Source organism: Bubalus kerabau, chromosome 10, assembly GCF_029407905.1.
Source record: "Bubalus kerabau isolate K-KA32 ecotype Philippines breed swamp buffalo chromosome 10, PCC_UOA_SB_1v2, whole genome shotgun sequence".
Lineage (NCBI taxonomy): Eukaryota > Metazoa > Chordata > Mammalia > Artiodactyla > Bovidae > Bubalus > Bubalus kerabau.
The window spans coordinates 69,734,648-69,748,385 of NC_073633.1; the positions used below are offsets into that span (position 1 = coordinate 69,734,648).

General features: G+C 43.6%; 1 protein-coding gene across 5 annotated transcripts in view; it reads right to left on the reverse strand.

Annotated features, from left to right (window-relative positions):
* Positions 1–5,664: 5,664 nt before the first annotated feature.
* Positions 5,665–13,738, reverse strand: part of SQOR (sulfide quinone oxidoreductase) — a 61,301-nt gene continuing 53,227 nt past the window's right edge. For all 5 annotated transcript variants that reach the window (XM_055538057.1, XM_055538060.1, XM_055538059.1 and 2 more), the window contains exons 7-10: positions 9,617–9,800; positions 7,902–7,969; positions 7,215–7,393; positions 5,665–5,977 (exon numbers count right to left, since the gene is read on the reverse strand). In XM_055538057.1, coding sequence (XP_055394032.1) covers positions 5,920–5,977; positions 7,215–7,393; positions 7,902–7,969; positions 9,617–9,800 — 489 coding nt within the window. In that variant the 3' untranslated portion in view covers positions 5,665–5,919. The remainder of the gene's footprint in view (positions 5,978–7,214; positions 7,394–7,901; positions 7,970–9,616; positions 9,801–13,738) is intronic.

The window sequence follows — 13,738 nt, forward strand, 5'->3', positions numbered from 1 at the left end:
CACATAAAATACAAGCCCCAATTTTTTATTATTAGATTCAACAGGTAACAGATATAAAATATCTCTTTCAAATTGCTATAAAAGTTTATAAACTCTCTCAATTTCTGTTCTTATCATAGGGCCAAGATAGGCCCGCCAGGAGAGAGCCAGAGGATTGAGCGCCCCAGCCTTACTCCTTACTCACCTCTCACTCCCACCACCTACTAAGCCCCACTGGTCAAACCCAACCAGAAACCAGACAGCAGCAAAGATCATTCACACTGCCTGCTGGGCAGCCTCCCAGGGCAGAGAGCGGAATGCAGAATGCAAATGGCGGGCCAAGGAACAAAAACCAACATCAGAGAGCCCAACCCAAGGTACCCCAGAATCCCATTTTCCACCCTGTCTTCTTCCTGCCGTCCAATATTCTTCCTACCCGAACCAAATTACCCATATTCCCACAGCCCCACACCCACAGCCCTGTACTGTTCCTCATGCCTGGAAGTTTCTACTCCTCTGCTCCTGGCCAAGTCTTCCTCATGCCTCAGGACCTTAGAGGTGTTCATGGTCTGGGGTACTCAGAACATTTGTCCATCAGGCTCCTTCTTTAAGTAGCAAACCCCACTTTCCTACATATGAAGTAGGCACATGGCCAAAATTTAGTTGGTTCGTTCAGTTAACAAATGTTTACTGAGAATTTAGTATGTGCTGTTCTGGGTCATAGTGTTCTAGGTACTGCTAATACAGCACTGAACAAAAGAGTACTCATTCAGATAGGGGAAACACTTGTTTACTGACTGCTAATCATAATTACGGGCTTCCCCAATGGCTCAGTGGGTAAAGAATCTGCCTGCAATGCAGGAGCCACAGGATCAATCCCTAGGTGAGAAGATCCCCTGGAGGGGGAAATGGCAACCCACCTCAGTATTCTTGCCTGAAAAATCCTATGGACAGAAGAGCTTGGCAGGCTATAGTCCAAAGGGTTGCAAAGAGTTGGACACGACCGAGCGACTAAGCACACAATTATAATCCACCCCCAGAACCAGGCTATTGTCATGTGGAAAGCCCTGTTCTTTGTTCCACTAGGGAGGCCAAGCCAGGAGGACATGCATGTAGCCCTCCTCCCTGGCCACAGTGAGAAAGCATATCCGTCACAGAGAGTGACTCGGAGGGGAAGAGAATTGAGACGAAAAGAGAGCACCTTGATTACCTTGTTATGCCTAGATCTAGTCAAGCCTGAAGTCTACACATGAGTTTCCCAGTTACATGAGCCAGTAAGTTCCCCCTTTTTCTTTTAGGCTTATTTGGCTTTGATTTGTGTCACTTGGAACCAAATGAGACATGGTTAATACAAGAACTCAACTCAAATGTTACCTTCTTCTTGGTATTTTCCCAGAATGCCTGGTGTAAGACGGCACAGTTTGAATGCTATGACCACATACAGATGGGACCTCTAGTTTGACACTTCATGGAAAGAATCAAACAGAGATCCCAGAGGATAAGGACTTGGATTTCTGAATACCCAGGGGCCTTGAGTATATTAGATGCCCCCCAAATAATTGTGGAAGTAGCTAATAATGAATTCTTGCAGTCAGTGAAGCCCTATAGCCAATAGTATATATCATATGTATTTGTATATCCTGGAGAGATGAATTGACTGATATTAAGAGACTGAAAACAGGTTCTTCTGTGATCCGAACCTACCAGGGGCCCAAAGGGTTTCCCTGGGTCACACAGCCAATGGGAGGCAGATTTGGGACTCAAATCCAGTCTTGGATCCAAAACATGTATTCTTACCCATCACCCTGCATGGGCTAATCTATAATGCTGACAATTTCCCAACTCTGAAAGTCTGTCAAAATGAGGCACAGAGTTGTGGTGGTAACAAGTGACAGAATCCATCTTTCTTGCTAGAATAAGGATGTTGGAGAGCTGTCATGACCCCATTTCTCCCAGACAGGGAGGAATTTCTAGTCTGAGGGGAGGCTGTATTTCTGAGTGCTTCATTCAACTACTAGAGTCAATGTCAACAATAATAGCTACAGTCTATGTACCAAACTGCTAAAAGCTATACCTCAATTCATTTAATGCTGGCATTAGCTCTGTGAAGTAGGGATCATTAACCCACTCTACAGGGGACAAGGTGGTGATTAAAACATGTGAGAGGGATGCTATCAGCAGTCAGTGGGAAAGCCAAGACCCAAATCCTGGTCTATGGCTCCAAATCCTGTGTTCTGTCCATCTGTGCCTCAAGAGATCTGAACCCAGTTTGTGACAGAACAGCACCAGGGTTCCTGCCTGTCTGCACTTCTGTGGTCCTGGGTGTGGCCCCAAATGGTACCTGAGGGATGCAATTACAATAGTTTTACTACATGCAAACATGGAAAATTTTAACTTCATTTAGAGTTGTTCATAGCATGCACTCCTCCAGGAAAGTTATTTTTCAAAAATCAATATTGGGGGAGAAAACTGTTCCATGTGTCACCATCCATCCTTCTCAGCTGTGTCTTGTGATCTTTCTACCTGCTTCTTGCAAAGTATTGACCTTGACTTTCTCCAGCATAAAGACAAGCAATCTCCTTAACTACTTAGCAGTGAACCAAACCAAAGAGACCTGGTTTTCACTCATCTTTTCAGAAAGCCTTATCTCGTCCAAACCATTGCTCTTGATCCTTCCCTCCCTGAAATGATCACAATGAGCTTATCTGAAATGAAAGCTTCATCTGTGGCCTTAGGGCATAAAGGGGGACTTTGCTTTAAAATCAGACTAAAGTTATCCTGTGCATGCAAACAATCAGAGGACCCACTCTTAAATGTTACATTACAAAGCCACCTTCCTCAAAAGAACAATATTCCTTATCTTTGATAATTCTACCTTCAGGATTGTTGGATAATTATACATTTACATATATTTGCTACATTAATTAATTTGCAGTTTTCTCAGCCAGGATAAATGATCTGTACACCTTGAGTAACTTACTCACCAATCTCCTTCTCCTCCCAACCAACCCCTGGGCCTTCAACACATATTAAGTGTAAAACACAGGTCACAAAGCAGTACTTACAGTATGATCCTACTTGTTTTCAGGAACTTTAACAGCAATCATTAGAACATTAGAGAAAAAGACACCAAGATGCTATTAGTTGTTACAACTGGGTCATGGATTTGAAGTGATTTCTATTCCTTTTATTGATCTCCATTCTCTGAATTTGTCTACAAATTTAGAAATAAGAGGTTTCATACCAAAATAAAAGAATCTACTAAATCTGAAACCCTGTGTTCCCCCTGTTGACTTCAGTCTCACTTCTCTCCCTGGAGCTCAGTGGTCCCCAAGCTGCCACCCAGGTCCGATTGCACTGTACCCTCAGCTCATCCAGGGGCTGACGCCAGGGCAGAAATTGAAAGGGAAGAAGCTCTGGGACAAAGGGTGGCAGCAGTGGTGGGGGTGGGGGTGAAGCCAAGAAGGGATTTCCCAAGCCAGCTGTCCAGCCCTGTGTCACTTCTGGACTCTGGATGGGACCTGCAACCTCACCCACCCCAGGCACCATCTTTGGAGAAACCGCCAGCTACCCTGGTCTCACCCCTCCCCCGTTTACTGCTGCTGACTGGAAAAACTGAAGGCAGTCCCAGAGCAGGGCCTCTCCCTTGAGCAAGCCCACATTTGTGGTTAAGAAGATATGGTTTCAGAAGTCAAACTTTTCTGGAATTCAGCACATTTCTGATCTTTCCCATATCAAAGGAGTGAAAGCTAGAGACCAATGTACTGGTCAATAGTGGTTACTCCTCCCCCCAGCCTTGGCAGTCAATTCTGCCCAGCATAATGTGAACTGAAGCAACTTCCTGATGCTTGGAGGTTTATTCAGAATACACAGTCATAAACAGACACAGGAGACGCCAGCTCACCCTGTGAGGGATTTCAAAGTGACTCACCCAGGAGCCTCAGCCATTCCCAGAAACACAGCTTCACTCTTTGAAAATGCATTTGTGTCCACATTTAGGGACGCTACTCCCAGGACTTCGTGGACCTTGCAGAGAAAGATCATTTTGGGTGAACAGCCCCCAGCTCTCCCTGACTCAGCAGCCCACCAGGGGCCAGGCTGCAGCCGGCTCAGGCAGGAGCTCTGTGAAGGCCCAGGGACTCAGAGCAGGACAGAAAACCCCCACCTCTGCCTGTTCTCCAGCAGCACAGACAGAAACAGCACCACCTACTGTAGCACTGCTCTCTTATTCTAGAACCCCGGTGAGGGTGGGAGGGTGGAGTGGTCAATAAAATCTATTGTCCAAACGGGACATTTGGAAAGTGAAAACTGGGACGGGGAGCGGTGCTATTAAAGCTATGCCAGAATAATAGATGCTAAACAGGGAAACCCCAGACAAGCCAGAATGTGGCCATCCAGAAAACATCTCCCATTTCTATCGCCAGATGAGAAGTCTGTTGCGAGGATGGTACTCCCTTTCCTCCTCAGAAACATGTGCTACTGAAGAAAATCTACTTTCCTAATCAAACCAAGGCCTTTTTCAGCAAGCTTCCCAGCATCCCAGGGAAAGGAGAAGAGACTATCACGGGAACAACGAGGCTGTAGCAGGGCCCTTATCTGTCTGGATCACAACTGCATCTCCAGGGCCAATGCAGTGTTTGGCAGCTCGTAGGAGCTCAGTAAATCCTTGCTAAATTAATGAACAAATGCCTGAGCAGAGCTTCTAAAGCCATCCAGGAACTTCAGGAAATGAGAGACTTAGCAACCCTAAATAACACTGTTCCTCAAACTGGGTAACAGTTTAGGTTTGAACTCTATTGCATAAACAGTTACACATTGCCCTATCATGGAATTTATAAATAAATATGAAACATGCAAGGCTTTCAAATACCGGGTTGAACTTAAACCTGAAACTGTAAGCTTCCAAATAAACTAATTATAGAAAAAATGATTTTGAAGCTGCTGCTGAACTTCAAGTCAACTGAAACTATGTCCTGAAGTGTTTCTAACGTGATCTCATTAAAAATCTTGGCTAAAACTGGTACTGCATCAACCCCATCCTCACTAAGTGTACATTCTCTGCTAAGCAGGGGCCATGACAGAATTGGATTTGCAAGAGATTTAGTGGAGGAAATGTCTGTCAAGGCTAAAGGAGAAGGCACAGGAGAAGGCAAGGGAGGGCTTTCAGACCATGATGTGAGAGGGACACCTGCGAGAGGAAGAGGGGGAGGAAGGAAGGAGGGATGGGGAAGAACCACCTCGGGCCTGATGCACTTCTAAGTCGGGCCTGATGCTTTGGCCAGACTGATGGGCAATTCTGGAGCCAAAGTTGCCAGTGGAAGACTTATGCGTCCCGTAGGAACAGGCCAGCACGAGCACTCCCTGTGTCCGTCACGGGTTGGGAGAACGTGGCCTCAGCACGAACACAGTGGAGGAGCAGAGGGGCAGCAGCCAGTCCCCTGTGCCCCCACAGCACCAGCTCTAGGCCACATGTCTTCACAGCCTTCACAGGCACTGTTTCAAATAATACTCTCCCTGGAAATAACTCGTTTTTATAAATCCAGACAGGCTCTGGTGAAATTATGCCAGCTCTCGTTGAATAGTCAAAGTAGGTAACAAGTAAACTATCCCACCACCACAATCTTTTCCTCCCTACAGCTAGAACTTTCCATACCACCAATCAAGATCAAATTTTCTCATAGAATCTCAATCAGTGGAAGTTTTTATTTAAAAAATAGAAGTCTATTTTTTCATTTGAATGTTTCCAAATAATTAAGCTTGTCCTGAGCAGCCTGCATGGGAGCTGCCCAGAGGGATGAGAAGGGAGGCATTTGGTCACTGTCATCCAGCAGTAAATTCTTTATGGGGTTGGGTTTTGAGTTCTTCGTGCTGCTCTTGGTCAATCCATGGCTGTGATTCTGGTCCAGAAGCCATCCGGGGAGAGCAAGGGCTGGGCCATCCTTAGCTCTTACCCAGATGGAACAATTTCCGCAGAAACGCTGGTCCTCCCCAGTAGCCCCTGTAAGAAATGACACAGAACAGTTCTTTGCATCAGAAAAAGGGTGTGACTTCAGGCAGCAGGATATTTAAAGGGAAGCCAGGCTGCTCATAGACACTGTTTCTCAGGCTATAAAGCAAGACTGACAGCAAGGTAGAAAGAAACCATGTCTAGGAGGGCGCAACTGACCTTAACACTGACTTGCTATGTGAGCCTGGACATACTGACTCAATTCAGCAAACCTGTACGAAGCCTCTACTATGCACAAACTGCAGTCCTCTCTACCTTGAGCAGCTCATAACTTAGGTACAGGTCCAGGTTTCCAAACCTATTAGCATTTTGGACCATATACTTCTCAATGGTAGGGGGCAGTCCTATTCAGCAGCATCCTTGGCCTCTGCTCACTAGATGCCCATAGCATCCCCTCCAGCTGTGACAACAAAATATATCTCCAGATATTGTCACATGTTCCCTGGGGAACAGAATCATCCCTAGCTGAAAAACACTGGTGTCTACATTTTGACTTACTTTTCTCAAAGGGTTTGGGAAAGTCAAATGAGATTTTTTTTTTTTTTGCAACAAGGAAGAGGAATTATTAAGTCTGTCACTGTTTACTTATTGAATGCCTACGATGGACCTGTCTCTTTATGTATTGTCTTATTCATCCCATCCTGTGAGGAAGACAATGTTCCTTTCATTTTGCAGGTAAGACACTTAAACACAGAGAGTTTAAGCAACTTGCCCTAGGACGCATAGCTGGTAGGGGGCATATGTGACTCAAACACAGGTCTCCAAAGCTTAGCTCTTAATTAGTATGTTTTCTTTTTCTTATAATAAAAACAAAATTAAGGGGGCAGATGATAAAGTACTTGACAGGTCAAAGTGATTCACTATGATTATGATGATGATGATGGTGTATCCAGCAGCAAGAGAGTGCCAGAACATGAAAGACAGGAGAACTGGTCACTGCCGATTATAAAAAGAAGAGGCTGTGTCCTTGGGTGGAGGGTAGCTGTGCTACGGCTCCTTCTCTCACTCAGGGCAGCCTCTTGCCCACCACATCTGTCTGAGGCTTCAGAACCCTTCTCAGACTGCCATTACCAATCCATGAGACATGACTTAGCAAGGTGCATCCCCTTTGCCAGTCCTGCTCAGGGTCATATCTCCTGAAGCTGGAAGGCCTCCTTGAAACAACCCCCCTATACAGGCTGTTGCAATCTGCTAACAGGTATGCCTCTCCCCCAGGTGACATACTTACCTCAGCATCAAATTCCAATACAGGAATGGCATCATGTCAGCCTTCATGAGATACATGGAAAGTCTCTCTTTGCTCTGGTCAAAAGGGAAGGTTTCCAGGGGCTCAGCGTTGTAGTTAAACTCCGCGAGAATCACACGGTTGTAGCCAGTCACCAGTGGACACGATGTGTAGCCATCATACTGTGATTGAGACAGAGTTGGAAAGCGGCTTTTTTTCACATGCTATCTAGACACCTTGGCTTCCCAGGTGACTCAGATGGTAAAGAATCTGCCTGACAATGCAGGAGATGCAGGTTCAATCCCTGGGTTGGGAAGATCCCCTGGAGACAGAAAGGGCAACCCACTCCAATATTCTTGCCTGGGAAATCCCACAGATGAAGGAGCCTGGCTGGCTACAGTCCATGGGGTCGCAAAGAGTTGGACACAACTGAGCAACCAAACAACAACCACCTAGACATCTTAGAACTTATCATTTACTCTGAGCAGTGGTAATGTTTTCCTTTTTTGTATATTCTACTTTTTGTACAATGAAAATATAGAAATTATATAGCAAGGATATACTAAAGGCAAAAACTGAAGTGCCCATAATAGAGAAACTAATTAAGAAAGCAGCAAAACTGTGGGAAAAGTTTTCATGAGGAATGGAAGATGGTAAGTTGAGACAGTGATTCTTATAAGGCATACAAACCTTCTTCACTGGTGTTTGATTCTTCATAATCAGAGAAATTGTTCTGTCAAGTATTCCTGACTGGGCAGCTATATAAGAAATGGAAAAGTCAGAAATCAGAAGTGTCTAGATTTTCCAGGAAAACTAATTTGCAAATAATTTTAACGTGAAGAAGTTAAGACGGATATCCCATCCGTCTAGATTGTAACTAGAACACAACTCAACCCAGTGATGGACTGTAGCTTCACCAAGGGCCAGACAAACTAACAGGACAGGCTCCTGAGGTGACACAGTGGGAGGCACAAACATACAACCCGAATCTGATCACAGGAAACTACCAGACAATTCTCAATTGCGGTATTTTCCATATAATAACCAACCAGCACTCTTCAAAAATGTCAATGTCATGTAAGTGAAAAAATAAATGTCAGAGGCTTGTTCTACATTAAAGAAAACCAAAGAGACATGACAATCAGTGTGGAGTGTGGCCTTTGACTGGCTCACAGATTTAAGGGGAATTGGGGATGGTGGGAGGAAGAGTGGATAGGTAAAGCTAAAAAGGACATATTTAGAAAAACTGGAGAAATTCACAATGGGTTGTATTGATGATTTCATAATGTAATGTTCAATTTCTTAGACATGAAAATGATCTTGTGGGTATAAAGGAGAAAGTCCTTTTTCTTAGGAGACAGAAGTTGAAGTATTTGAGGGTGAAGTATCATCATGTCAAAATTTACTTTCAGTTGACTTTAAAAAAGGTACATAGAGTGATCAGACAAAATATTCATTTATTGGATAATTATTATATTGGTCACAAAATATGAATAATTGGTTAATACCTGAAGGGTATATGGGTATTCATTGTACTTTTAAAGTTTTCATAGGTTTGAGATTTTTGAAATGAAAAGTTTGGGGGAAATGACTATAAATAATAAGAAGGACATTCAGTGGATTTCCTAGAATGCCTTTCTTAGGTTGATGTAGTCGACAAAAGTAACACATGTTCTGTGGGTATGCACTTCACACGAAACGCTCCCATAGCCACCGGCAGGGAGGTTCGTGTTTTATAGCATCTAAAAAAGACAGTTCCTGTCTACAGAAAACAGAATCCAAAAGGCAATTCTCTCCATCACTGCTAGAGCGGAACATCGACGTGAAGAATTTAGTTGCCCAGGCTGAGGCCTTAATCGTGTACCAATCAGGGCACTCTCCACTGTATCTGTCTTAACACAGCAATTTTCTGCTCTGCAAGCTTTCATTGACTTGCATGTGTTTTCTGGGGAAACAAATGCTTCCCTAGTTTTACGGTGTTTCAGGCAGAAGAAAAACAGCCAACCTGCCCAGCATCAGCGATGTTCCAAAGAAGACCAGGGATGTGAGCACGGTAGCATGAGAAGTTAACAGAATTCTAGAGAGCTGGAAAAGTGGTACCACTCTCTCCAATGTCCCCCTCCCCTGAAAACCACCCCTCTGACCCAGAAAAGGCAGATGAGGTCATGCTGGTCTGGTGCAAAGCATTCAACAGATACTGTCTTCTTTACACAACACTAGGTTCATTGACAACACTTCTGTTTTGGGGAGGCCAAAGGCGTTTTTAGGCACAAAAGTTTCTTTATTAATATAATTAGTATATAATGAAATGCCGCTGGTGTCCAACTTTTGCTTTTGTTATGGCGGTGCCTCAGCAGAAGGCACCCCTGCTTTGAGTGAGCAGGGAACATAGCTCAAGGCCTTACCTACGGCGGCAGCAGTCTTTGATGTCGGCAGGTTGGTACAGTCCCCGATCCCAAACACATTTGGATACCGCTTGTGCTGCAGAGTGTCTTTGTCCACGTCCACCCAGCCGGCAGCATCAGCCACAGGACTCGTCTTGAGGACATCTGGTGAGCTCATGGGTGGTGTAACGTGAAGCATTTCATACTGCAAAAAAGGAGAGCATCCAAATGTGTGTTTGTTCCATTATTTCATAGCCCCCCAGGCTCTGGCCCCGACTCCCTGACACACACACAGACTACGGCTGCACGGAGCACTGTACAGTGAGTGCTCGTACTGGTGCACACGCTTGCCAAGATCATCCATGCTCCCATGCAAGGCAGTGATAAAATAACTAACGTGGTCTCCCCGTACAGAGTTCATGGGATCCCTTTGGCAGCTGACATGGGGAAATCTGAAAAACTGGAGTGAACTTCACTAACATTTTGAAAGAACTCAATGATACTTCTACTTATTACTGAAATGAAGCAGGTGATGTATCTCAGTTGCTGTCTTCCTGACCCTCGGCTGATGACTTGTAAAGTCTGGTTACACCAGGTGTATTCTGCAAAGAGGTTCTAAAAGTGCCTAAAACTTGTAAAAACCCATGTTAGGAGCTGATAAGTGAGCACCATTCTCAAATACAAGTCAACTCTCAAAACACGAAAAGGAAACCATCAAAACACCAATTTAAGGTGAAATAAAGGCAGCAAGAATATTGGCTAGCACTATGAAGAAGGAGGGGTCTAATTCAGTATTGGGTTTACTGAACTGTGTAGGAGTCAGGATGGATTTTTTTCCCCAAAAAACCTTTATCAAGGAAGGCTACCCTTGGCAATTAGGCACTGACCCAACCTAATCAGTTCTGATGGCTCATGTAACTCTTTTGTTTATGTGATATGCTTTTTTGTTTGTTTACATAATATTTTGTAGTTTATTCTATTTCTTTTAACCAACTCCATCTAGCAATTTCAACTTGATTAAGTATTCACAAAACATTTCATTATAGTGAAAACTTTAGCATCTTAGGACAATCCTAACCTTGCAATAGTCAACAGCCCCTGATTTTCATAACAAGTTCCGCGTCTTCACCAGGGCCTGGGAGTCATGATGGCAGAGGGAGTTAGGGATGTGACTTATATTTATTCCCACTCTCAGTTATGAGCTTAGTCAGCCTTAAGGTGGAAGAAGTGGAGCGAATGTGCAGTGCTTTGCGAAGTACTCTAGTTGGCTCTCTAGTGGCTTGGGTCCCTGAGGTTGTGTCTGTTAATTTACATGCAAACTGAGCACATGTCTGCAGGACAGCAGATGGAATAGTCAACAACCATCATCCACCAAATTATTAAGGCCATGTCTATATTTCTGAGGTTAACCAGAACTGAGGGCCAAATCTTACTAGCATCATCTCTATTAGAGTTAATATGTGCTTGAATTTCACAAATACACATGAATTTCATACATCTTTTCTAGAAGGGAGATTAAATATTTCCACATAATCATCATAAAGGAATGACATTTTACTTGAGCAAAAGAACTACTAGGTTCATTTTATAGATTTGTTGGAAATTAATATTGCCATTCAGTTATAGCTTGTTTTTTATCAATTATTTCCATAAACTGAATCTAGTGAATAACATGGTTCTCCTTCATTAACATAAATAACCTATTCAGAGTAGTGGTGTTCAAACTTTTATCTTTATAAAGAAGATCTGTAGAAAATTCAGGTTCCTGGGCCCTACCACCCCAAGATCCCAATCCATTAGGTCTGGGAGAAGAACAAGAATGTGTACTTTAACAACCTCCAGCCCAGTGATTCTGAAACATGAAACCTGTAGATGACAGTATTAGAAACTCTGGCTTGAAGGAATAGGTTCATTTACAATGAAAAATGAAATGCTATTACTTAGTCACTTCACCTTTCCTATAAGGAAATGCATTGTACTGGATAATCTCCAAAATCTCTTCTAGTTCTAGGATGCCGTTATATAAAACAAGTTCAGATCTCTAAAAACTGGAGACTTGGGCCAGTTCACAAGCTCTCTATGAAGGATCAGAGACTAGAGACTTTGGGTACATTTGATTCTTTACAGGAGTGGTGCTCAGTCCTGGTTACACATGAGAATCATTAGGGGAACTTTGGAAACTCCCCATCCTCAATCCAGACCCCAGACCAATTAATCAAAATCTCTGGGAGTTAGACTGAGGCATCAGCATGTTTTGAAAGTCCTCTGGGTGATTGAAATGTGCAGCCAGAGCTGACAGTCACTGCTCTAAAGCCTTTCGGTAGATTTTTTGAAATTCATATTTTAAACAGTAGAATTAGGTCTGAAGAGAAAATCTAATCTAAAAGCCTATACTTCAAAAGGGACACAAATAATCTTCTTTCTTTATAAACCCTTCAGAAGAACAATCAGTTCAGTTCAGTCGCTCAGTCGTGTCCGACTCTTTGCGACCCCATGAACCACAGCACGCCAGGCCCCCCTGTCCATCTCCAACTCCCAGAGTTCACTCAGACTCATGTCCATCAAATCAGTGATGCCATCCAGCCATCTCTGGATGGCTGTCATCCTCTGTCGTCCCCTTCTCCTCCTGCCCCCAATCCCTCCAAGCATCAGAGTCTTTTCCAATGAGTCAACTCTTCGCATGAGGTGGCCAAAGTACTGGAGTTTCAGCTTTAACATCATTCCTTTCAAAGAAATCCCAGGGCTGATCTCCTTCAGAATGGACTGGTCCAAGGGACTCTCAAGAGTCTTCTCCAACACCACAGTTCAAAAGCATCAATTCTTTGGTGCTCAACCTTCTTCACAGTCCAACTCTCGCATCCATACATGACCACAGGGAAAACCCATAGCCTTGACTAGACAGACCTTTGTTGGCAAACTAATGTCTCCGCTTTTGAATATGCTATCTAGGTTGGTCATAACTTTCCTTCCAAGGAGTAAGCATCTTTTAATTTCATGGCTACAGTCACCATCTGCAGTGATTTTGGAGCCCACAAAAATAAAGTCTGACACTGTTTCCACTGTTTCCCCATCTATTTCCCATGAAGTGATGGGACCAGATGCCATGATCTTCGCTTTCTGAATGTTGAGCTTTAAGCCAACTTTTTCACTCTCCACTTTCACTTTCATCAAGAGGCTTTTGAGTTCCTCTTCACTTTCTGCCATAAGGGTGGTGTCATCTGCATATCTGAGGTTATTGATTATTTCTCCCAGCAATCTTGATTCCAGCTTGTGCTTCTTCCAGTCCAGCGTTTCTCATGATGTACTCTGCATATAAGTTAAATAAGGAGGGTGACAATATACTGCCTTGACGTACTCCTTTTCCTATTTGGAACCAGTCTGTTGTTCCATGTCCAGTTCTAACTGTTGCTTCCTGACCTGCATACAGGTTTCTCAAGAGGCAGGTCAGGTGGTCTGGTATTCCCATCTCTTTCAGAATTTTCCATAGTTTACTGTGATCTACACAGTCAAAGGCTTTGGCATGGTCAATAAAGCAGAAATAGATGTTTTCCTGGACTCTCTTGCTTTTTCCATGATCCAGCAGATGTTGGCAATTTGATCTCTGGTTCCTCTGCCTTTTCTAAAACCAGCTTGAACATCAGGAAGTTCACGGTTCATGTATTGCTGAATCCTGGCTTGGAAGAACAATAACCATTTATTTATCCAAGTCCATATCTGCAAGCCTCAACTAGCCACGGCACAGCAGAGAACCAGAGAGAAAAAGACCTAATAACAAAATTAAGTTCGTGCACTCGAGCTCATACACTTTGCTCATAAAAATATGCTGTGGGCCTCACACACCACCCATCTGCTTTTACTTTACATAGAATTTAATGAGTTTGGCTATCTCATTTTCCAGCCAATAAAAAGATTAGAAGTAGCAGTTTTAAAACGCTGGAGCTAGAAGGATCTCCCAGTCACAACTGCCTGACAGCTAGGAAGGAAGAAAACAAGAAAACTACAAAGAGGATGCGCACAAAATCAAATAACAGAGTAGACGGACATCCTTTCATAAGAGGATAATTAGCCCTAAACAACCCAGTAGGCCCTAGATGCATAACTATAAAAGAGCTACTCAAAATGATAACCGTGAGCTGGGGCAAG